This window comes from Lepidothrix coronata, unplaced genomic scaffold (genome assembly GCF_001604755.1).
Source record: "Lepidothrix coronata isolate B3197 unplaced genomic scaffold, Lepidothrix_coronata-1.0 Scaffold182, whole genome shotgun sequence".
Lineage (NCBI taxonomy): Eukaryota > Metazoa > Chordata > Aves > Passeriformes > Pipridae > Lepidothrix > Lepidothrix coronata.
In genome coordinates, this window is record NW_016690362.1 from 1,673,768 (window position 1) to 1,697,157 (window position 23,390).

A 23,390-nucleotide genomic window follows, 5' to 3' on the forward strand; every position below is an offset into this window, starting at 1 on the left:
CATTTTCCATCTTCTAGCTAGTTTATATTTCAGGAGAGCTATTTGTCTTGGAAAGGTCAATGGTAACAGCAAAGTTGGGGGAAATAAGTCAAAAGCTGGGCAACAAAGACAAAAGGTGCAGACTGTGTGCTTATTTCTAGAGGTGTGGCAGAATGGGAAAAGCCAAATAGGTTCATTCCTTACCTAAACACCAGCACACTGGGGCAGCATAGGGAGCCAGAACTGGTTAGTACCACTGCTTGTTGAATGGCTTGTTATCAAAGAATGAATAGGTTAATATTTGACTTTGGGGGTGAGGCATTACTTTTCAGGAAGAGGTGAAAGCAATTAGGAATTGAATACAACCGTATGTAGGAAAGTGTGCACTAGCATTATTTTGCATCTTTCAAGAATGGCATGTTGCCTGTTTCATTACTATTGATTTGTTTGAGTTGCCAAGGACAGCTGATGTTTAGTGGTGCTTGGAGGCTAAGGCAGCTTCCTGGGAAAAAAGCCCTACTGATAACCAAAGCAGCTGTGGGCTTTAATAGCCCAGCAAAGGGGAGAGGAGACAGGGACACTCCTTTCAGTGCTGTTTCAATTGGATCCCATTTTAATGGTTAGCCATGATCACTTAAAGCCTTCACTAGGAGGATGATGTTGACTTAATGCCTGTGAAAGGTTCAGTCAGTGTAGCTGTACTCTTGCAGCGGCTTGTTTCAGTGTGATGGTGGTAATGTAGGTAGAGCCTGTTGTCTGGAGGGGCGGTACTCTTTGGGTGTTGTCCGCTCCTGCCCTTTGCAATGAGACAATACTTCCTGAAGTAATGGATTTCCATTCCTTTGCCTGGGAGGCAAGGCCTGTGATTGGGTACTCATTTTGGTCACCTGGCATAGAAGGCTAATGGATTGCTCTTGGCACCACAGTTAAACTAACTTCTTGGTGGGGCTTTCTTTGTGTTGGTCAGCTCTGCTACAATTTTTGAAAGCTTTGTCTAAGTGGGAATTAAGCTCCTATGTTGACTGTACCACATCTCTCTTCAGAAGATGAAGACCACAAGTAGGACATACCTCAGGGATAGGGAAACCTTTCTAGGGCCATAATTTCACCTGCAAGATTCTCTTTGTTCTCAGCTCTCAGGATCTGTGAGGGCTCCTGGTGTATTAGTTGGAAAGCCAGGTCTCAGCCTTCAAGACTTCAGGAAGAACACATGCTTCTTGGGGTGGTTGCAGCGCATGGAGGGCTCCTGAGTTCTCTGTTAAATTCAAACAAGTGGTACAGAGATGAAGAGCAGCATACAGGCCCTTTAAGAACCAATTGGCAAAAGAAGAGCTCAGTATTTAAATTTAGTGCAGACGAAGAGGGAAAAAATTCCCTATAGCATCTGGTTTATATTACTGCTCTTTGCCTCAGTAGATGGTGTGTTTACAGTGAAGCTCTCTGGTGCATAGCGAGGGGAGTGCTCAAGCTGTTCGTTTCTCAGGAACTCTGAGCTCGGGGTATGCCTTGCATCTATCTCCATGTCCTCCCTTTGGCCGCCTTAACTAATCCCATCTCAGCTGTTGAGCAGAGCGGAGGGGTGCCCTCAGGGGTGCCTGAGATGCCTGAGCATAGCGTTCCATTTTCCATGGTTCTCCAACATTGCATACTATTGTGGCTTCTTCCCATTTTGCTCAGCCTAGAAATGGAAGTAAATAGTCCTCTGGTTATGAGTTTATGCAGACATATGACCGGTGGCTGTGTACAAAGACTAATACTGCTGATGCATCCGTGTCCTGGCTGTTTTAATGCATTTAACAGAGACAGTCACTTCTGATCTTTCTAAATGTAAGTTTGAAGCTCAGTGTGGGAGGTGGAAAGAGCAGAAGGATGTCTGGGTTTTAGCTGTGGTAGAATTTCTCTTTTGTGTGTGTGTGTTTTGTTTATTAAAGCATGGTTTGTGGTCTCTGAGCAGTTTCAGCAGAGCCCAGCACAGGAAACCTGAACACAGTAGCAGTAGTGGAGTGAGCTGCTCATCAGAAAGTACCACAGCTTTGCACAGGTAGTGCTTTGCATAGGGTTGTGGTAATCCATGCAAATGCTCGCCTCCACAGGTAGCCTGTGCATCCTGTAGTGTATCTTCTTAAGGACTGACTGCACCTCTGATCATGAATGCTGTAAAAGTACAGCCGTTGGACTTGGCAATTAGCTCCTGCGCTCTGTTTGGAGGACAGGGAGGTTAAAAATTCACTTAATGAACATATCACCTGATAATATATCTTGTATTGTAAATTTCATCATGTTCAAGGATAAAATACAATTTTTTTTAGACCTGAAGCTGTGGAAAAAATAATTCCTTGCCCACAGAGCTAGTGATAATTTCAGTGTTTGCTATTTGAAACTTTTGGGAATAGATGCCATATGCTTCCAGGCAAAAAGAAGAGAATGGAAAATTCTGTATTTATATTCTTGTATAATACAGATTTTTGTTGTGGTCATTCTCTCCAGTTGCTGCTGGACTAAAGCCTGTTGCCACCACTGCCAGACTGAGATTAAAACTTGTAACACAAATTCTTCTCCCAGCTATTTTTGCAACTTCTCCCATCCAAGAAAACACAAAATTAGTCCCTGCCTTCCTTTTTGCCTCGTTCTGTCCCAGAACGAGTCAGAAGCAGTTCTCATCTTGCAATTTTCATTAACTCTTCTCTTTGAACAGTAGCGAAGGCAAATAATAATTAATCTTTGCCTGACCCTATTCAAATCAGTCACCTCAAATATTGGTCATCCATGCATCTCCTTACAGATGAAACTTGAACCCTGCCCTTGCCTCTCTGCCATCCTCTTTAAAACAAACCTCCATCTTTTGAGCTGCCATGTTCCTTTTCCAGTGACTGTCCTCCTAGGGACAGCTTGCTAGCACTACACTCAGGAACTGCATGACTGATAGCAAAACTGGCAGCAATATGTGTGTGCCCTGTTCCTTGATGATGCTTTGGGAAATGCTGGTATGTAAGGGGATGTTCAGCAATTACTGCAAAAAGCCAATCCATCTCAAACTGTTAGAAATGTTCTTTGACCAAAAATGCATATACTCTTTATTGTATTATAGTGCGGGGCTTTTTTTGTTGTTTGGGGTTTTTTAGTTGGTTTTTTTGTTTGTTTGTTTGGGTTTTTGTTTGGTTGGTTTTCTGTTTGTTTTGAGGGTTTTGTGTGTGTGTGTGTTTTCCATGGGGGGGAAGGGGGAGTGATATTGGGGTGATTTCTTGTTTTGATTATGGCCCCTCCTCCCCACCCCCCAGCCAAAAAACCTAGATCCTGGAAACAACAAAATCCCAACATTTTGGCCAGTTTTCTTTCCCTTCTGCAAAATACATTTGGGTATGCAGCTAAGAATTCATTTGTATATGTGGAGTGGTTTCCAAAGGGAATTTCATCTCCCATGATATGCACCCTGTAAAATACCATCCTACTTGGAAGCTTATTGTGGATGATGCCTTTAAACAAGTTCACGCACAGCAAAAGAAAATGGGAGCTTAAGACATCTGAACTACAGCTCCTGAAACACATCAAAACTCCACTGCCAGAGAAAAATCCTGCAACTTGTGACAAAGTATTTTTATTATATGCACTCTTGCTGTAAACAGACCCTTTTCTGTAGAGCAGGAAAAAGATATCTCAAATTGTCAGAGCTATCCTGAAACTCGCTCCATGCTTTCCTGAAAGAGTTGCATTTGTACCTATTGATTGGGAGCACTATTTAAAATGAAAATATCTGGGACTATGTTTAGGATTGAAATGGAGCTACAGAAAGGAAGGGAAAATAGTAACAAGTAATATAGAATTGTCTATAAAAATTTAATTTTAACTTTGGTTCTGCTGCGATTTTACTCTTCTTCTATCTTTGCTCTTTCCCAAGATATTTTCATTAATGCACATCTTGAGACCTTTATCATAGCAAAAAAGAATTGTTCCAATCCTCTTTCTTCCAGCGTAGAGCTGGTTTAAAAAAAAAAAAGCTATCTAGCTCTTTTTGTTAAAAATTGCAAAGATACTATAAACTCAAAGGTGCATTCATTTTCCTTGAAGAAAATACATGATTTTTCTTCTCGAATCTCACTTCCAGTTCTCTGCCCATCTGACAGCTCCTCCTTCACGAGTGAAAACATTGGGGTTTTTTGCTCTCATCCCCTAACTGAGCTTTGGCAGCAGTGCTAACATTTTTATACCCAGAATGATGCCTCCTCCAGCCTACTGAAGAATGCGTCTTTTATACCAATGGCCTTTCCTATAAATGGAAAGGCTCTGGGTATGTGCAGAGCTCAGTGGAAAAAAAAAACCTAGTGCTGGCACTCAGCATCCAGTTTACATCATTTGTCCTCCCTTGTGGTGAACTCTTTGACCTCATCTCCTAGAAATGAGAAAATGCAAGAATTTGAACATGTCTGTGGCTAGGGCTTAAATCACACTCTGTCCTCAGCCATTGGAGTTGCTGCAGATCTGGCTCCTGCCTTCAGATTATTGATATGCTTTCCTGACAGGCCTGTGTGCCAGTCTCCCCAGACAGACACAGTAGTAATTTGTTACATTTGGGCTTGTCGCATGTCTTTTGAGGGTGACTGTGGAGCAGAGTATGACTTTTAATACAGAACTCGGTCCTGGGCTGATCCCCAAGTCCTCACCAGTCAATGGAGATGTCCATTTGCCCAGGGCATCGATGTTGGAACTTGTGTCCCTTATGTCCCTTTGTGCTCTGACTCTCAGAGAACGTAGTTTCAAGCCTCCAGCTCTTTGAGGTGGAAAAGTAGAAACAGCAAACATTTCCTGCTGGGCCAAACTGGCTGATAGCAGTGTTTTCCTCCCTTCTGCAGTGTGTTTCCCACTATGTTCCCTTAGATTTTCCTGTCATCAGGATGGCAAAAATCTTGCTACTAAGTTTAAAAAGAGATCAAATTTTTCTCAGTAGTATCTGGTAAAGTGTTCTGCATGTCTGCTTTTAAATAATGCAGCAGCTCCTTATGGCTCCTTTGGACTTGGCTGGGAGTCATCAGACTTTTTCTGTCATTCTGCCACTTTCCCCCACAGCGCAGGGCCTGAACCCAACTCCCTGCAGTCACTGGAAACATTCTCTGTGGTAGCCTTTGCGTTAAGTCCAGAAAATTTGCTGACTGCCTTTCCCGGGCTTTACCTAGGGCAGCTATTCTAACAAGCTCAACACCCTCCCAAAGTATTGCAGATCCCTGGTGCATGTGTCATAAAAGTCTCACTTCCTTTTTTCCTTTTCATAAAAGTTTTGGAAAATTAGACTGTAAAACCATAGCACAACCTTTTAAAATAATAAACAATACTAATAGATATGAGCTTAGAGCTACTATGCTAGTGGGAATTGAAACTGCCTTTGCTAATGGTTCAGATTGAAAAATAGATCAAAGAAAATCCAAACCTGAATGTTTCTCTTTTGCTTGTAGTCCTTGATATCAGTCCCACATCTGACTTCTTTTAGATAGTTCTTCTTCCTTTGATAAACTGTATAAACAGTCTTAAGACAATATAATCAAGGTAAAAATAGATAAAAATACGAGGTTTTACTCATGAGATCAAGTAAGTTTTTAAAGACTACATTCCCCTCAAAGTTGTCATATTCTCCTTAGGTTCCCAGTCTGGAGTCTTGGTGACTGAGAGCAGGGCAAAGGAGCATGAGTTTGGAACAAAGACAGCAAGTTGAAGGAAGCACAGGAGAGTGCTGTGCTGTCCTCAGCCTGGTGTTATGTTGGTTGAGCTGGCATTGCCTCTCTCTCTCTCCTAATGCAATTGCTACTCTCTTGGGTTTTCTGAAACATTGAACCACAGCAGTCTGGAACAAAGCTCCTGCTGTAGTTACGCTCTATCATAATGTTTAATCTTCAACTGCCCTTTTTTGTTACTTTGTTTTAAGATCTCTATCCTGGTCTGAACCCAACATGCTGGGAAGACCTGACCTGAACTCCCTGTCTTTGCACTACTGAGCCTCAGTTCGTATGTTTGCTAAGTGCTAATCTCTACAGGGGGCTGTGCCCTGGACCCCTGTAACAGCCTCTACATTGGATAGCCCTTGTCAAGCTGTGTTTTCCTACCATCACTCTTTCTGGTACCTTGGCTTAGATACTCAGACACCTCTGCATTGTTTTTCACTGTGCTGTCCTGGTGTACCCACAGACTTGGCACAGATCACTCAAGCACACCTCAGTACCAGTCAAGGCTATATATGCTGCATGAAAATAGGAGATCCCATCACATGCAGTGCATGTGGTGGTAAGTCTGTGTTAGAAGCTTGCAGTGGTGTGCAAATGCCATAAGGCCCATGAAGATGCTCACTAATTTAACCCCTTCTTGGGCTGGGATGTACACTGAGAAATTGCCTGCTATTCAGTACTGCTGTAGATAGTTTAAATCCTTTTGTATCCTAGCTCTTAGATGACATATTCATGCCTCATCAAGGAATATGTCTCAAGATTTCAGAAAAGACCATCTTCGTAATCTCACCACCCACAGAAGCTTTAGCACTTTTGCTATCCAGTTGAAATTAAATAACCATGCAATTCAATTTTAAATATGGCTGTCACCTTATAAAATACCTTTTCCCACAACCACAGGACACACAGATGCTGATCTGTATCAATTTGTGTTGTTCTTAGTGGTTTCACGTGCTGGTTATTTTAACTATAAGAGAAAAAACTGTTGAACCTACAACTGTACAAATATGTGAGCCCACTGAAGAGTTACAGCCTGGGAGGTGAGATGCCTGTGGTCAACTCCCAGGAATTCACTGAGCATCTGATCATTCTGACATGGTTGTCTGTGTGCTGCTGAAGGCCTGCAGGTTCAATAAGACACGTAGTGGACACACTGGCAAGGTTGTGCCACAGTAAAGGCTTACCTTCCCTTAATGCATGAGAAGGTGCAGATCTCAACCCTATCCCAATTGTCTGTGCTGGCTTCACAGACATAACAGCTATAAAAAGTGATGACAACTGCTGCTCTGTGTGAGTGAAAGGAGCACATCTACTAAGGGATAGATAGAGGAGCAGTTCCACCTTTTCAAAGTCTCTCTGTTGGTCTGTGTTGCAGGGGTGGAGATGGGAGGGAGAAGGGGAGTCAAGGTGGTCCCTGTTCAGCGTTCCCAAGGCTCAGTTCTGTGTTTTGCCTTTTGAAAGACATTTACTGGTCACATGGATTAGCAGTGGGACTTTTTTTGTAGTGCCTTTACATAAACATTCAGTATCTTGCCTTCACCCAGATCAATTAAATCCTTTCATCCAGTAATAGATGTGACATTCCCTACTCTGACCTGACATTTTATTTATTCCAGAATGGCTGATGAACCTCCCATACAGCTCCCACATAGGCTCTCAATTATCTTATTTCTGAGTAATGGCAACATTCTTTTTTTCTGACCTCCATGAAGCAATCCAATCACACTCACCCAAACAGCTGCAGCAATAATTTGTCATCTATCACTTTTAAACATGCCCTTCAGTTCATGTCACTTCAGTAGCACCCTTTTCTTCACCTTATTAAATATGGGGTACCTGTCTTTGTTTTCAAGTCCCTATGTCACCTCTGCCATTCTTATCTCTCTGCTGTGAGATGTCACCTCACACTTCTATCAGCCCCTGATGCCAACTGTCTGCTCATTGCATTTTCAAACAAATGCTTTCTTGCATTTGTTTGTGCCACCTCTCTCAATTAGGAGTGATCTGCTATAGACAAGCACAGTCCTTTTGTTTCCCCTACAGTTAGGTTGCCAGTGCCAACTGCGTGGACTAAACTAGAGCAAAATGCACCATGGCAGCAAGATGTAGCTATTGAGAACAAGGTGATGGCTCCAAACATTGGAGTGTGAGGGAATCAGTCCTGTGGTCTTGCATGGGAGGCTGCAGTTCAGACACATTTACGTAGCTTGTAGGGATTGTGAACTGTTTGTTCCTTTCTTCAGATAGGATCAGTCTTTTTCTGGATCAAACCTCTCTTTAGTTTACTATGATCTTGATATAGAAGGTGATAAGAAGTAGGTTGTGGGTGTGCTGAGACCACTGCCAGGCATCCTGACTAACACTGCCTCTTTATTTCAAGGTGCACTGTCTCCACCTTCATCACTGGGTCTCATATTGAAAGTGCTTTGGAGCACAGAGCAGCTTTTCACCCTGTGTATGGTAGTCCCTACCACAGTAAGATCCCTACCTCTGCTTCTTCGGTAGCACATGTGAATCACAGTCATATTGTCCCAGGAGCTGTTTTCTTAATTTTGGAACAATTGCAGATCTTGTTCAAAAGGTGAATCCTCTGGAGCTGGCTTTGTGCTTCACAGCTGAAAATGAGCATGAGAGCTCTGAATGTTGACAGCGCATTGCGTCAGGGACAGTGATGATGGCCAAGGAGGCAAATGTATCCGTAAGTCTTACTTTTCTTCTGTATGTTTTAGCCAAGAGTTTGTGTTACTGGTGACGGGAGTAAAGCCCAAATACATAGTACATCTATGCCATGTAGCTTTCAGACACTCTGTTGGATATAGGTATTCTTCTGATTCCTTGGTCTTTGACAGGGACCTCTCAGGCTTTGTGCCAGACACTGCTTTGGGGGCCTTTCTCACTGGAAAGGCAGCTATAGGTTCTTTTATCCAGAACACTTGCCATCATACCTTAGAAAATCAGATTATTTCAAGTTTTTTCTGTCTTCCAGAGCTGCAGAGTCACTAAAGTTCTGCAGTCTGTAAAGCCCAGCCAGTGTTCTGTGCTAATTTTGCAGCATCCATACAGAGCAGTGGACAAATACATTAAGTCGTTTCGATTATTCAACCTGTTTACTTAGTTCTGCATTTAGAAAGCATGGATAAATGAAGCTGTAACTTCCTCTTCCTCCCATCCCCTTCAAAGTAAATAATCGAAGAAGAGCCACATAGAAAACACCACCTGTGAATCCTCCCAGGAGGCTCTGGGTAATCCCAAATGTCTCTCAACCTGCACTGCAGAAGGGCTTTCAGCCAGATCAGCTCCTGCACTGCTGGCTTCGTGGACTTAGTATAAACTGATACCCCCCCCACCACCAGGGCAGAAGCTCAAGACAAATCTTCATCAGAGCAGTTGTGAAGCAATGTGAATCCACTGGAGGGAAGGTCCTTCCCTGACCTGCTTCAAGTTGAAAGACATCTCCTACCCTCCGCCCGTGCTCTCAGAAAAGCCAGAGCTGGCATGGAACTGCATGTCTTGGTTTGTGGTACAGTGCCAGGTGTTTGCTGTCTTCCCCCCAGCCTTTTCCTGGGCTCAGGTGGGTGACACCTCATGATGAAATCAGTACTGGGTCTGGATAAACATTCTGAAAGCGTTTGACTGGATGGTGAGATGTAAAGTGCCAGGCCTGCCATCAGGGACATAAGGCTGCTTGTGAAGGCTCTCCTCCTGCTGTCCTGGCCCAATCCTGTACTGAGCAGTTGGAGTTCATGGAGCCAGACCATGAATCAGTCTGGCTTTCATTGTTTTGTTGCCACTTTTCAGTCTATAAATAGTTGCATCCCAGTGCTTGGTAAAGTGATTTCTTCCATTATAACTTCAAATGCTGTAAAGCAGTTGGGAAACTCAGCATATAAAATGCAGAGACAAGCTCTGTTTAATTTTTCTTATGAGAGAGCTTGAAGCAAGTTGACATTTATGAGCTGATTTCATAGGAGAGAGAAGAGCATAATGAGTCTTGCTAGTCTGAGCTTCATGATAAACTCTAAAAGACCTTACTTCTAGCCAGTTGATATCCTTGTGTATTTTGTTGGGGGTTTTTTGTATGGTTTTTGCATGTCTGAAGGCTTCTTCTAGGTTCCTAGCTATTCGTGCTCCCTGGTAACTCAGGGATAAAGAGAGCTTAGACTTTGCTGATCTGAAATGCCAGCCAACTCACTGATTAATTGGTCAGTAGCTTTCAAATGCCAGAAGCAGATTCATCTTGAAATGGTGCAGTTCTGTAGCAGAAATGGAGTTAAAGGCTCCAGAGGCACAAATACGTAGAGAAGAACAAATATTTACTCTGTGTTAGACAGGAAGTGTGCTGGATGGAGATTTCTGCCCTCACCACTTAAGCCCGTTGTTAGCTAATAAAAGGGAGTGTTCTGACTCCAAAGCAGTTAATACCTCACCGGTTAAAAACCAATGTAGAACATGCTCTGGCTTTTTCTTTCTTTGTCCTCTCTTCTGGGATATGAGAATTAAAACCTGTGCAAGACACTGAGAACTGTAGTCCACTGAGCAACAATGAAAACTCCTGCACTGAATTACTTGCGCTTCTTGCAAGTGATGTGCTGATTCATTGCCAGTGTCCGAAAGGATGAACTGACTGTCAGGAGGGTTTATTTTCCCTATGCAGCAATTCTTAGCTACTCTGGACAAGGAGAGGCTTTGGCAGAGAGCTTCACATTGCCAGTGGGATCAATGCTGGCTTCTGGTGTTACACTTAGGGCTGGGACTCTTACTGCTGTAGTGTTGTTCTCATCCTGAGCTGGAGAGATGGGTTTTGGGAAGTGGCTAAGAAGTAGTAACTGAGTTCTGTGTTTCCAAGTTGCAGGGGCTCTGCCCTGGAGTTGAAAATGCAAGTAGACTTACAGTTTGCCTTTTCACCCTCGGTAATTCCTTATGCAGTCACCAAATGGTTCTTTACGTGGATGCTGGTAACGCATGGTACAACCTCCTGTTTTCAGGGCGTAGCACTTCAGAAGCAGTGTGGGCTATGTTTTGTCTTTCATCTTGGAACTCAGCAGCTGCAATTAAACCAGAACAGGACATTACTGCTGATGCTAGTGGTACTAAATTCCTTTTGTGGAGGTGGAGAAATTGTGCTGCGGGTGTCTGTAATGATTCCTTCTGAATATCCACTTAATTCCTTCAGCCTTTTTAAAAGGCAAACTCTATTGGAAAGCAAAGCTCTTCATTGTGAAGCATTCATCTCATTGAGCATCATACATGTAATTCTTTAGAGGTCACCTGCTGATAGTGTAACTCGTCAACACAAACCCATGTCCTGGAGAGTGGGCTTGGAACATAAATACCAAAAGGGTTTATCAAATGCCTTTCTTTTGTATTGTGCCTTCAAATGCAAAGCAACGTTGAAGGTACTTCAGGTTAGAAGACGTTGGAGAGTATGGCAAATGGTGACTTTTAATTCAAGATCAAATAAAAGGCACTTTGGGTGGCTCCCTGGACTTGTGATGAGGTGTGTGTAGAGGATCTCCAATACCTGGAGCTCTCCTGCAGGGAGAGGACAGCTATTTGTGAGTATTTTTGGGCATCCTAGCAGACATCCAAGTACACCAAGGACTAATCCAGTAGGTGTAGTATACAGAAGTGAAGGCTGTTGTAGGTCTGCACTTCCTCCCTCACCACTGAAAACCACTAATATGTATGTGTATAAAGCTTCTGTCACTTGCAGCATGTAGACACCAAAGATATTCAATGAGCCAGTTGTGCTTCATGAGGGGTGCTTTCAATGCCCAGTTTTCTTCACTGGGGTTGTTGGTGTGATCTGTCCTGTCCAGCCATGTGCCAGGGTGTCAACAGGATCCAGGATTACTTTGTAATTACTCCCCAATTAAATGAGCACCTCCTTGTCAGCTTATATCACAGATTTGGACAGGAAAAGAAGCTGCAACCAAGCCTGTCAATTGAGTCTGTGTTGAGTGTGGGGAGAGTGTTAAGCAGCCACCCACGAGACCCCAGCAGTTCTTCCAAGTGTTTTAAGATGTAAAAGGAGGATTTGGAGAAGAGGGTGCCACAGAAACTGTCAGAGCAGTACCATCAAGAAAGGGAAAATCACATCAGAGCCTGGGAGGTAGTGCTGGTAATGAGTTAATGCTGAGTGAAGGGAAACTGAGGCGAGATTGTTGAGATTTATTTTTCATGACCTGCCCAGCTTTTCAGTCCAAACCCTTCCAATTAATAAGCTAATGATGGCCTAGTCTGTCTGTTCAAGGAGCAAGAGAGAGATACTTGTGGTCACTGTGGGTTAGCATCCTCTTTAATTGATACAGTATATTCAGCTTCCAGACTACCAAGGTGGAAAGGATCCTATTTTAAAGGTAGCTGGACTTGCTTTATTAGTAATCGTATTGCTTGAAAAAGCTGTATGTGCAGCAGTTTTCTGGCTGCTCTTAATAAACTATTAGTTATTAAATGATTGCCTCAGTCCTTGTTACAGATAATTTCATTTAAATAAAATTCCTTGCATCGTGGACTCAGCTGTAGAATTTGTTGCAAGAACTAGCCAATCTGTCTCGGCAGTCCTGTACTGAATGTGTGGCATTGTAGTAAGCAGGTGCCATGGAGGGTTTGCTTTCAGGCCAGACAGGGAACGCAGCCCGGCTGTGCAGTCTGAAGCCCAGATGCACTGCTCTGTACATGACTACCAGAAGTGCAGTATTTGCAGCTGGGTAAATTGATTTTGTTTTCCAGCTGTGTATGATATATTGTTTGAATATCCTGCTTTCTTTTCCGGTGACTGGAAAGGGAATCCTGCTGTCATTTCCCTTACAACACCAGAAGAAAGCCTGGGCTAGCACCTATAGCTTTCAGCTTACTCAAGACCTCACTTTGCAGAGCACATGTGTAGACAACATAAAACTGTGCTACTAGGCTGAGATTTGTGTGCTAGCGGGTCCATACCCTTCTTAACAGGAGCCAAACCTTTGTGGACACATCTCAACAGCAGAGCTGTGTTGAAATACTTGATTAAAATTCATCCCCCAGCATAAACACAAGGAAGGAGGGTGCCATGGTGGCTGTGAACACTGCCTCCCTTTGAGCACAGTGGTGGTGGTCCAGAGAGGCACTGCTCCAGTGAATTCTTTCTTTGATTGCTTAAGCCAGACCTTTCTTCTGTCAGAAAGAAGGCAAACAGCACTGCTCTGGCTCAGTTACAGCTCCTCCAGGGCTGTTACACAAATATGGCAGTCTCCTGGCTGTGTCAGAAAGTTTACATTCACCCATGGAAAGCAGGGCTACATGGAAGAGTGATTTAGCAAGGAGAGAAGTAAAGAGCATCTGTAAAGGTCAGATAAAGCTGGAATGTCATTGCTGCAACCACAAAGAGATGAAACTGCCCATTTAGGTTTTTTTTTAATATCTGTCATTTATATGGTTGTGGTAGCTTTGACATTTACATTGCTGAAATTGCTCAGCAGCTGAAGTGCCTTATGACTGTTTTCTTGCAGCAAAGAGCTCTCTAGATCTACTCCGAATGGTGTCACGGCACTGCTGCTTTCCAGGCAGAAGCATTCTTTAAAATGTTGACTTACTGTCCCACTTTCCTAGGTTTCAGGAACATTGCCTGAGCCACTTTAGTTCCTGAAAGGTACTCAAATTGGAAAGGACAGCATGGACAGGAAAGGTTATTGGCTTTCAGAAACAAAAGCAAATGTTTGAGAAGTATGAAAGAGTATCAGAGAGTGCATATGTGTATGCACAAATAATACAGGTAGGTTTGCAGTTGGCAGGACTGAGGGATACCTGGAAGGAGCTGGCTGGAGACGGTATCTCATTAGAGTTTTGGCTGCAGGACCTTTAGCAGTCGCCTGGCTGGTTTTTTTTAATTAACTCATGACTGGGCAAGGGCTAATACAGTGAAGAAGCAAGGACTTTTCATATTGTGTGAGTGAAAGGAAGTGCATTCCTGTTAAAATAGGTGTGCAGGTAGGCTTATAAAGGATACCCTAACAGTAAATATGCTGAGGCAGCAGAACAGTTAATCATATTTACTTGCTTTTAGTAACATTTGTTATTCTTTTTATTGTCTGACAGGTTGTATTGTGGTAGAATATGAAGGTCCTATTGTTCATGCAGCACCCAGCACACAAATAGCAAGAGTTGATCTTGGTGTCAGGGATCTTGCTGATGAAGCTGGGGTGTTTAAAAAAATATATATATAAAAAAAGCAAGCTACAAATCATAGCTAGATGAGAGCAGGGAACATAGAGAGCAATAATGAGAAATGCATTTCCACGTGCATGCAAACTCACACGTGCTCCTTCATCAGACATCCTCTATTGTGAACACTGAACAAGAGGCAGACCTGCAGGGGGGCCTTGGTGGTCTGATGTGTCCAAAAATGAAATTAAGTGTATGGAAAAATCCAAGGGCCAAGAAACACAGCTCTGTTTGCACCTCTTCTGCAGTTACCATAGAAAATTTATGGTGTGAGGCTTTTGCTGGTATGTTTTTGTGCTATTATTTAACAGTAAGTAGTTTTCCACCTCTGAAATTTCCATAAGCCTCAAGATTGAGTATTTCTTTTCTTGTCTTTGGGGCAGGGAGTTAGAAGTAAGCAGGAGAATAATCTCCAGGATTCTGTGTCTGCAGACAGCAAGGAAGCACATCTGCTGCTTCAGAGCAGCTTCCCACCTGGCAGTGTATTTCTGCCCTCTGAACTGGGGTGCAACTCACCTCACCCCAGCAAATGCAGGTGGGGTGTTGGTTTTTTTTTTCTTGCCTGGCTGATCCCGGGGCTGGACCTGCACCAGAAAGTTGGCTGGCTGCTCTTGACAGGCCTTTCCACTTTTGAAAACTTGTTTGCTGGTGACAGGCAGCACATCAGGGTTTAGCAGCCACGTAAGCCAATTGCCAGCATTATCTGTGACTCAGGGCGTGGGGAGGAGTGGCTGTGCTGCCCAGAAGGTTGATGGGGCGAGTGGGTGGTTTCGGTAGGTTTCCTAGAATAACAAAAAGTATCCTGTGCAGATGGGTGAAGCCAAGGCAGTAAAAATGAGTCTAAACAAGACTGCCGGGACTACGAGACCCAGCGGACAGCAAAAATTTTAGCTCTCCCTTCTCTTGCCCCCTGCCCCCCCCAACTTTTCTGCTGCATTTCTCCGGGCTTCTCCTATCTGTCTGTCAAATCTCTTTCCATTTTACTACTTTTAAGTAAGAAGATATTTTACCCCTGTGCAGTATATGCAGCAAATGCAACATAAAGCTGTTTTCTGATGATTGTGTTTTGATAGATGTTGCTCTGGGTTGGTCTGTGAAGAATATAGTTTGTGAGTCCCACCGCAGTTATTAAAAGTATTCATAATCCTACTTTCTTGTAAAATGGCCTAATGCATTCACACTGGGCTGCTGATTGTTGCTGTTTGCATATGCTGTTGTGCTACTCATGGTATTATGCTTATTGGAGTTCATGTTGAGCCTGAAGGATGCCTTGAAAAAATGTCTGCACATCTGGGAGTTATCTAGTGGGAAGTGTGTGTTCTGTCTATCAACCCTTCATGATCCATGTTCTTGAAAAGCTGAGGTGTTGGTTCTGCCACTCATGGCTAATGGCAATGTTTTGCAGAATTGTTTCACTGCAGCATGTCTAAGGTCATGATGAGATGGAGATGGCTCCAATAGAGAACCTGGAGTGCTGGCTCTGTGACTTTGTTTTCCTTCAAGCCCTAGGTGACTTTTGCAGCAATAAAAATACTTTCACTGATCTAGCTATCCTGCCAGGCTTTATAATAATGCAAAATTTAGAAGATTTGCATATCATTTCATCTGTGTTTATTGGAAATGTAGACCTGGTCACCCTCTTCCACTCTCAAACTTTGCAGAGGGATGCCCTGTTGAGCTCTGTTAGGATTATCAGTGATTTAAAGCAGAGCTTTCTGGTCTGCTTTGGGCTGATGGAAAACAAAACTAAAATTATTTCAGAGAAGTCATACAAGAAATAAAAGTGCAGCCTTGTGGCCTGTGAGTTAGATCTCAGGCTTCCTTCTCAAGTCAATACAAATTTTGTAATGTCACCCAGGACCAGGCACTACCTCTAAGTATCTTGCTTTGTCTGCTTTCCAAATATGAGAAGGAGGTTCATGGACATCCACGATGTTTCTGACATAACATGCTCTCATATCTTGATATATGATGATGATGTAACATTTGAAAGCATGTCTGCTCTCATTTGCCCTTCTGGAGGAGTGAAGTAACCTGGCAGCAAAAGGGAGCCAAATAAGTTAACCTTTCTTCTTAAAATACAGCTCAGGCACTAGAGTGAAGAATATAGGGCCAAAAGGATGTACTTCAGGATACAGGGCCCTTTTTCAATTAAAATCGCTCTTATTTGAAAAAAAAACCTCACACCTCTTTTATTTCTCAGGGGATTAACAAGAAAAAGCAATAAAAGGTGCTTAATGTCTTACACTTCTTTTTTTCCAGTCTTCCAAATCTGGGAGGAAACCAGGCCATCTTGAAAAAAGAGATCCCAGACTTTCACAATACATGCATCTGTCTAAAGGGCCATTGCCATGAAAGTATTTACAGCTGCACTGTTATCCTGCTCTATCCCACAGTCCCAGTGGAGAGCAAGGACAGAGCACAGCAGTGGGAAGCTCGACAGCTGTTGAGCAATGCTTTTTACAAGTAAAGATTCTGCCACACTATTTGTAGTCTGGCAAACTCAAATGAAAGCAGGTTAGTAGTGAAAACGCAGCTTTGATACAACTGAGAACAAGCCCTTTGCCATTCGGGGTAATGTTTCTTTTGAAATCCTGTGCGTGGTGTAAGCAGTCATGAAGTATTTCTAAATTTTTGGCATGCTATTCTTCGGTATGAGTCCTTACTTCTGTGGTTCCCCAGCAGCCTAAGACAAGAATGGCTGCTGTGGTCCACTCCACCCTCCTGCTTGGCCCATGTATGCCACATTTTCTCCTGCAGAGGCTTGTTAGACTCTGCTGAACTGTCTCCATGCACTACTGAACAGAAGACTAGCCTTAAGAAAGTAAACAGTTCTTTGCTGGGTCATTGAGTTGAATTGGCTCTCAGATCACATCTGGGAGAGGGAGGGAAGAGTTTTCTTGTAGTAGCACTGAGCTTGGTTATTTTTGAGAAACCTCACCCTTCTATTTAAAGAATGATTGAGGGGTTATCAGGTTGTACAAAGGAAAGGGTTTACTTGGTGTCCTATTCAAACACTGTGAAATGCATTCGTTAGCACTTGAACAAACTTGTCATCTTTAAAAGACCTGGTTTCTACCATTTACTCTTCCAACAGTAGTTTTGTGTCAAACAGCTTCTGCGTCTTCAAGTTTGGCTCTATGATTCTCGCCTGTTTAACTCTATGCCACACAGAGGTGTCTAAGGTGTTTTATATTTGCTTCTTGTGTTTTGACCATCAAATGGCAGCACTTTTCTCTTTCAGACCCTTTCTCACAGTGCTCTTTTGAGATGATCCCTACTATCCCATCTCTTGGAAGAGGCGGTCTCTCCCCTGTCAGTGCCCCACATGCCCATTGTTCAGAGCATGGGCTTACAAATTGTAACCACAGAAAATGTGTCATGTCATCTGTTGTGGTGGAATTAATTTCTCTCATATGAGAGGTCCTTTTATCCTGACCACTTGAGGTCAGAAGGTGCTTTCAAAAAAGAGTTTTGTTTAGCCAGAGTACTACTGGCTATGTTGTGGTTTGTATCTCAGTTTGTCCCACACTTCAAACTCAAATTATTTTTCCAGTGGTGGTGCACAATATCACTAATTACAGAGTGGCTGTGATTTTTATTATTGAGATGGCTGCAGTGGTGCATCTGCCAGAGGCTCTCAAATAGTGGGAGTTTGGAACTGTGCTAGACAGTAGTGTTGCTAAGTCATCGTTACTTATATCCTTTCTAGGACCTGCACTTCTTCTGAAATGAGTGATAATAGCATCATTGTTCAGAAAGTATTTACTCCTTCACATGATGGGGGAGGGGGAGAAGGTGGGACAGTCACAGGGTAGGGAAGTCTACTCAGCAGCTAGTGAGTGAGAATGGAGGCAGCAGGACAGACACTACTGGGATGTGGTTTATGTGGCTGAGGAGCTCAACATGTTGTCCCTTACTGTCTGTCTAAGGGTTGCGGTGTTTGCTGGGACGGAGTAGACCAGAGGCAATTGGATGTATAAGAATGGTTCTTTTTTTTCTCAAGCACCTGTCTAGAGACAAGAAGATCTGAAATGCTATTCTCTGTTCTCCTTCATATTATGTTATTATGTGTCATCTAGCATCGCTGGAGTCCCTAGCAATCTGAGCATGCTTTAAAATCGGTTTCGAGGTATTCTAAACCAAACAGAAAATGAGAAGCCTCTCCAGAAAATCAGATGTACTGGAGCTGTAATGTGACAGTCTGACTCAGACTCCCTCTTTTATGGGAACACCCTGCAACTTTGAATATTTAGAGATGGTATCCCTTGTGGTCCACAAGGACATCATGTGGAAAGGTGATAACCTAATGAGATTTGAACCTTTGTCATGGTACCTAGCAGCACTGCTTTGGTTGTGAACTGTTGTTTTGTTTGTGAAGATTGCTAACTGCTTTTTTTTTTCTTGCTTTCTTTCCTATGTTTTAGACATTTACAGCATGGTGTAATTCTCACCTCCGCAAGGCTGGGACACAGATTGAGAATATAGAGGAAGATTTCAGGGATGGTCTTAAACTCATGTTACTTCTGGAAGTCATTTCAGGTGAGAGAGGTTATGTGTGGTGTTTTCAAGTTCTCAAGCATCTTTGTGCTGAAATCCGTCCTCCTCCTCCTTTCTTGCAGAATACGGACTGCAAGGGCTGTAATGCTGCAGATTTTGCTTCCTGATTCAGAACAAATTTCTCCCTAATGAATATCTGTCTCCAGCAGTGACCATTAATGTACTTTTGAAATGTACTCCAAAGCTCATGACCTGTGCAGGCTGCCCACTGTGTTCCTGCTCCTGCCGCTCAGCTTTTCTCTGCCTGTCAGGAATGCACTGCTTCCTGTGAAGGCTCAAGCAATGGCTTTTACTGCTTGGCAGGGCTGATGAAACAGCTCTGGGAAGTGTGGGAATGCTGCACTGGCAAATCATACCAAAGCCACATGGCAGTGGGAGTACGGTAGAAGTTATTTGAAGAGAGGAGTCAAACCAATAAATCTTTTGTGTTCTTCAGTTTCAGCTGTGACTGAAGTCATTCCATTCTAGTTTTAATCTGAACTCAGTGCTCAAGCCTTCATGGGAAAATAAAATCCCCCAGAAAAGCAAAATCTCAAAAAACTCAGTCTGAAATAAAAGCAGTGGCATGAACAAATTAGGTTGTATTTGTTTTTACTCCGAGTCGCAAATGTCCCACTACTAGATAGATATCTCCCAGGGATTGTTTCATATAAGCAGTAATCCCTTTTGATGTGCTGTTGAAATAAATACCGTAGTAAAGTGTTGTGGGAGGCACTAAGAGAGAATAAGACTGTATGTGTGAAAACTGGGACTGTATGCTCACAGACTGTCTTTTGGTGGCTTTTGAGCCAGTTACAGCAACCCAGTGACTTGCACTCCTGACCTTGGTGCTTGTTCCAAAATGGCCATGATAGAAGCACTCGGACTGCCTTCCCTCTCTCCCTTCTTTTCTTTCCTTCCCCTTCCTCTTTGCCAGTTTCTGCGAACGTGCTATCAGTATACTGTCAGTGTTTTTCAGAATTTATGAATATAGAATGAAACCTCAGGGGTTTTGCCCATGCTTGTGGTTTGGAGGAATCAGAGTTCAAAACACTATCAGAGCTTTGCAGCATGCACATTTTTTCTGCAGTGCCTGTAAGAAATGAGGTAGCAAAGTCATATTGGTTTATTTTCTGTATTTAGGTACCTTTACAGAGGCAGGGCTGCAGCCTGGACACCAGGGCAGATGGGCCTTGATGGCTTACTTTCTAATCACTGAACTGGAAGAAAGGGGAGAGAAGTATGTAGAGGAGAGGGCAGATGAGGCTCAGTGCTAAAGCAGGGGGTCTCCTGTCTCACACTGCTTAATTTCCTTGCATTGTCTCCCACTCTTCCTCTCCTATTGTCCCTTTGAGAGCCCACTGGCAGGGCTTGTCAGATCCACCTCAGTTTGAGAAAAAGCAAGTGGCTTCCAATTGCACAGGTGGTGTGGGCAGAGCATGTACCTATCCCAGTGCAGAGCGGCTCTGTGCCTGCAACTTGCTGCTAGATGAGTGGGCAAATGCATGAAGAGCAGCTGGGGACTGCATCCCACCAGAGACCATGGTCCTTCACACACGTAAGACTGAGCATCCTTTCCCTAGAGACAGCAGAAGGTAGAACTAAGTTCTCCTAAGTACAGTGGCAAAAGAAGATAAATTTAGCACATTTTTTCCCCATTTCATTTCTGTCATTGGTAGTTCCATTATCAGTTGTGAGCCCCACTGATCATATAGATCATATAGCTACTGGCTGTACTAGCAGCCTTTTTGGTCTGTAGTTGGGGAAGCACCAGCCCATCTGAGGAGCAACATGTGGGGGTCTCCTGATGTTTGGCAAGGGCTCGTCTGTAAGTTCTTGCCATGGTTCCCACTCATCATCTGCCAAAAGGGTGAGTCCCTGGAAGACTATTAGCCCTCTAGTTCCAGCTTCTGGCCTTGCCTTTCAGCTCTTGGCTCACACCTTCCTCTTCACATATACTGGGGAGCTGCAGAGCTGCTGATGGGAATTTGGCATGGGCAGAGTTACTCTGTGAGACTGATCTCCTCTAACCCAGAGGATGATGGCCAGAAGACCTTTCAGCCATGAGAGCGCTGGTCCAGGTTGGCTGAGAGCCATGCAGAGCTGAGTGCCTCCTCCACCTGGCTGTATGGACGGGATGTGTGGAAGTGAGGGAGGGAGCACTATCTCCCTCTGCCCCTGCTGTGGGGTGGTTGCTGCCACCCTGCCGTGGTAGGAAGGATGGAGCCTGCATGAGGGAAGCTACTGGAGGCCCTATGGTGGAAGAGGGACTTTGTCACTGGGACTGTGGGAGACCTGTTTCAGGGCAGACTTCATGTATGTCCTTGGGAGCACATTGCTACCAGGCAGCTAGGGCAAGTAGGAAGCAGTTTTCCCATTTGATGCAGTTTCCCAAAGCTGGGAAGCAGTGATGATCTGCAAGAGGAGCGTGCTTCAGTTTTAGTCAGCCTAGTACCTTCTGGCGGTGAGTTGTGCTGCTGACAGGTCCTCTTTCAGCTCCACCAGAGCCCCTTGGTTCCCCAATCTCTGTGCACTGGCAGAAGTTCCACAGACAGTCCTGAGACTTCTTCATTGCAGGTCCTCTCCTGCTGGAAGTAACAACTGCAGCCTCCCCTAGAAATTGCCCCAAAAGATACAATTCCATTTTTCACCATGTGTTTCCTTCCCCAGAGAAAGCTATTTTAAAAATAATATTACAAGACTGGAAAAGGATAAACTGACATTCAGTACTTTTAAAATAAAGTTATAAGACTCTTTCCCCCCCCCCCAACAGAAGGAGGGACTAATTGAATTTTTTCCTAAATGAACTTGTAGTAAACAACTTCTATGCCAACACATCCTTGCATTGTTTAGCGTTTAAAGTACAGCCTTGGGCTGGTACATGAGGATCAGAGAATGGAAGCGAGTAGACCGTTTTCATTGTCTCAGCTGGGAGAAGTACTGAGAAATAAAGCAGTGATGCAAATAGCTGAAAGTAGAACATATTTCTAGCAGGCTTCCTTTTAACAGTCTACATCATTAATAATATATGACATGGAACCAGGTGATGCTTTTTTCTGGAAAACTAAATTTGTAATAAAGTCCAAGGCTGAAGGAAGTAGCCACTTGGTTTTGGAACTTAAAAAGTACACAAAAAAAGGATTCTAATCTGGGAAAGGGAGACTGCAATTTTGCAATCCACCAGCATTGCTGTCAGGGGGAACAATCCTGCTCTTCCCAGCCTCAGGGAGAGCAATTCAGCTGCTCTCCCCCTGTATTGGCATTGCACATGCGGCCACAAGGTGAATTGGATCAGCTTGCTGTTCCAGCTGAAACCTAATCCTTGTCTTTATTTTTGTTTTTGCAAGGCTAGTTTACAGTCACATGAGCTGAAGAAAATGGTTATTTTTTAGCTGGCTCAGCCCATTTGTTGACATTTGGTAGCATAAGTCTGCTTAGGTCTATTGTAAAATTAAACATATAAATGTCATTGTGAAACTGTCACAAAAAATGCTTCAACTGTTCTTTAGAATTACTAGCATTGTCGAAGTGGAAAAATAAAGCAAGGTACCATAATGTGTACTTAAGGTTCCATTAAAGTAAAAGAGATTTTTTTTTTTTAATCCTAGGATGGAGGTAGGAACATAAAATACATTTTTTTACTTAAATTGCCAGACACCCATGTTCCATTTTGAAAATTAATCTCGTTTTATCCTTAAGCATGAGAGCTAATGACACCAGCCTACAGTAACCACTGAAACATTTCTATAGGATTTCAATTTCTAACCTTTTTTTCTTGTAGGGCATGGTTATGGAGATAATATTTTTTCTCTGTTTTAGCTTTTCCTCACACCTCTGTTGGGAAACAAGCCAAGTACTTTTCTTTCTCACACTTAAGCATTGAATAAGGTTTTGAGTTAGGAGGCATTGGCTTAAATATTCAATTCAAGATACAGCAGGAGACTTTTGGAACTGAGTAGGTCAGGTGAATAATTACTTGCCTAGACTTGCCTATTTGATCTCTTTTTAATTATAACTTTTTTTTTTCTAAAGTGCAAAACATACTTGGATTTTCTTTAGATTGTTTTTGTATTCTGGAGCTTGTGATCTGAAAGTGGACATTCTGTTCATTTTTGGTGTTGTGTGTCACACACAGATGATTCCTGATATCGCATCTAATTATATTTCTAATTGAGGTTCCTTTGAAAAGCCCACCTGTCCGTCCAAGCTTTAATTTGCTTACTCTGAGTGTTGGGTTATTGTTAGTAAAAGTAGACTGTGAGCATAGTTACAGGCAGCCTATCAGGAAGGACATGACTGCACTTAATGCAACTCTTTCAAATAAATACAGTCAGGAAAATGCTTTTCCAAGTCTGTCAGCTTTGTTGCAGTCAGGAACTGTTGTTATCCTGATTTCTATCAGAGATTAACCTGCTCTTACCTCAGGGCTAGGCTGCTTCCTTCTCTGTGCCTCATTATAAACATTTTAAATGAACGGCTGTGTAAGAGACCTTGTGTAGAGTTAGAAATACATCAAACTTAATGGAAAGGAGTTGAGATGACAGTCCTGACAGTTATAAAGCCACTTGCCAAAGAATTATTTTATTTCCTGAAAGAGGTAGTTTTGGCCATTCAGTGTTGAGACCAGAGAGATAGGAGGTTTGTTTCTTGGATGGAGGTAAGAAAAGGCAAGCTATAAGATCACCCTCATATTTAACTGTAGGGACTTCCATGGAGAGATTTGCTTTGTAAATTGGATGTTGCAAATGCTGGAGGAGACTTCCTCACTTGTCTTTGTCAGGGAGGGAAATTTGTGCTGTTTCCAAGCATCCTCCTCATCTGTGGTTCATGAAGGTTAGTTCTACTGCCTAGCTCAGAGGGGTTTCAGCTGACCTTTTCACCGCAGATACAAATCTGCTCTGAAAAGGTGAGGTGCTGACAGGTTCTCTGTTACTAACTTATATCTGATGCAACAAAAGATAC

At 43.1% G+C, this 23,390-nt stretch overlaps 1 protein-coding gene across 6 annotated transcripts in view; it reads left to right on the forward strand.

Moving 5' to 3' along the window:
- ACTN1 (actinin alpha 1) overlaps positions 1–23,390 on the forward strand; it is an 88,326-nt gene that overhangs the window by 23,502 nt on the left and 41,434 nt on the right. For all 6 annotated transcript variants that reach the window (XM_017830685.1, XM_017830683.1, XM_017830684.1 and 3 more), the window contains exon 2: positions 18,317–18,431. In XM_017830685.1, coding sequence (XP_017686174.1) covers positions 18,317–18,431 — 115 coding nt within the window. The remainder of the gene's footprint in view (positions 1–18,316; positions 18,432–23,390) is intronic.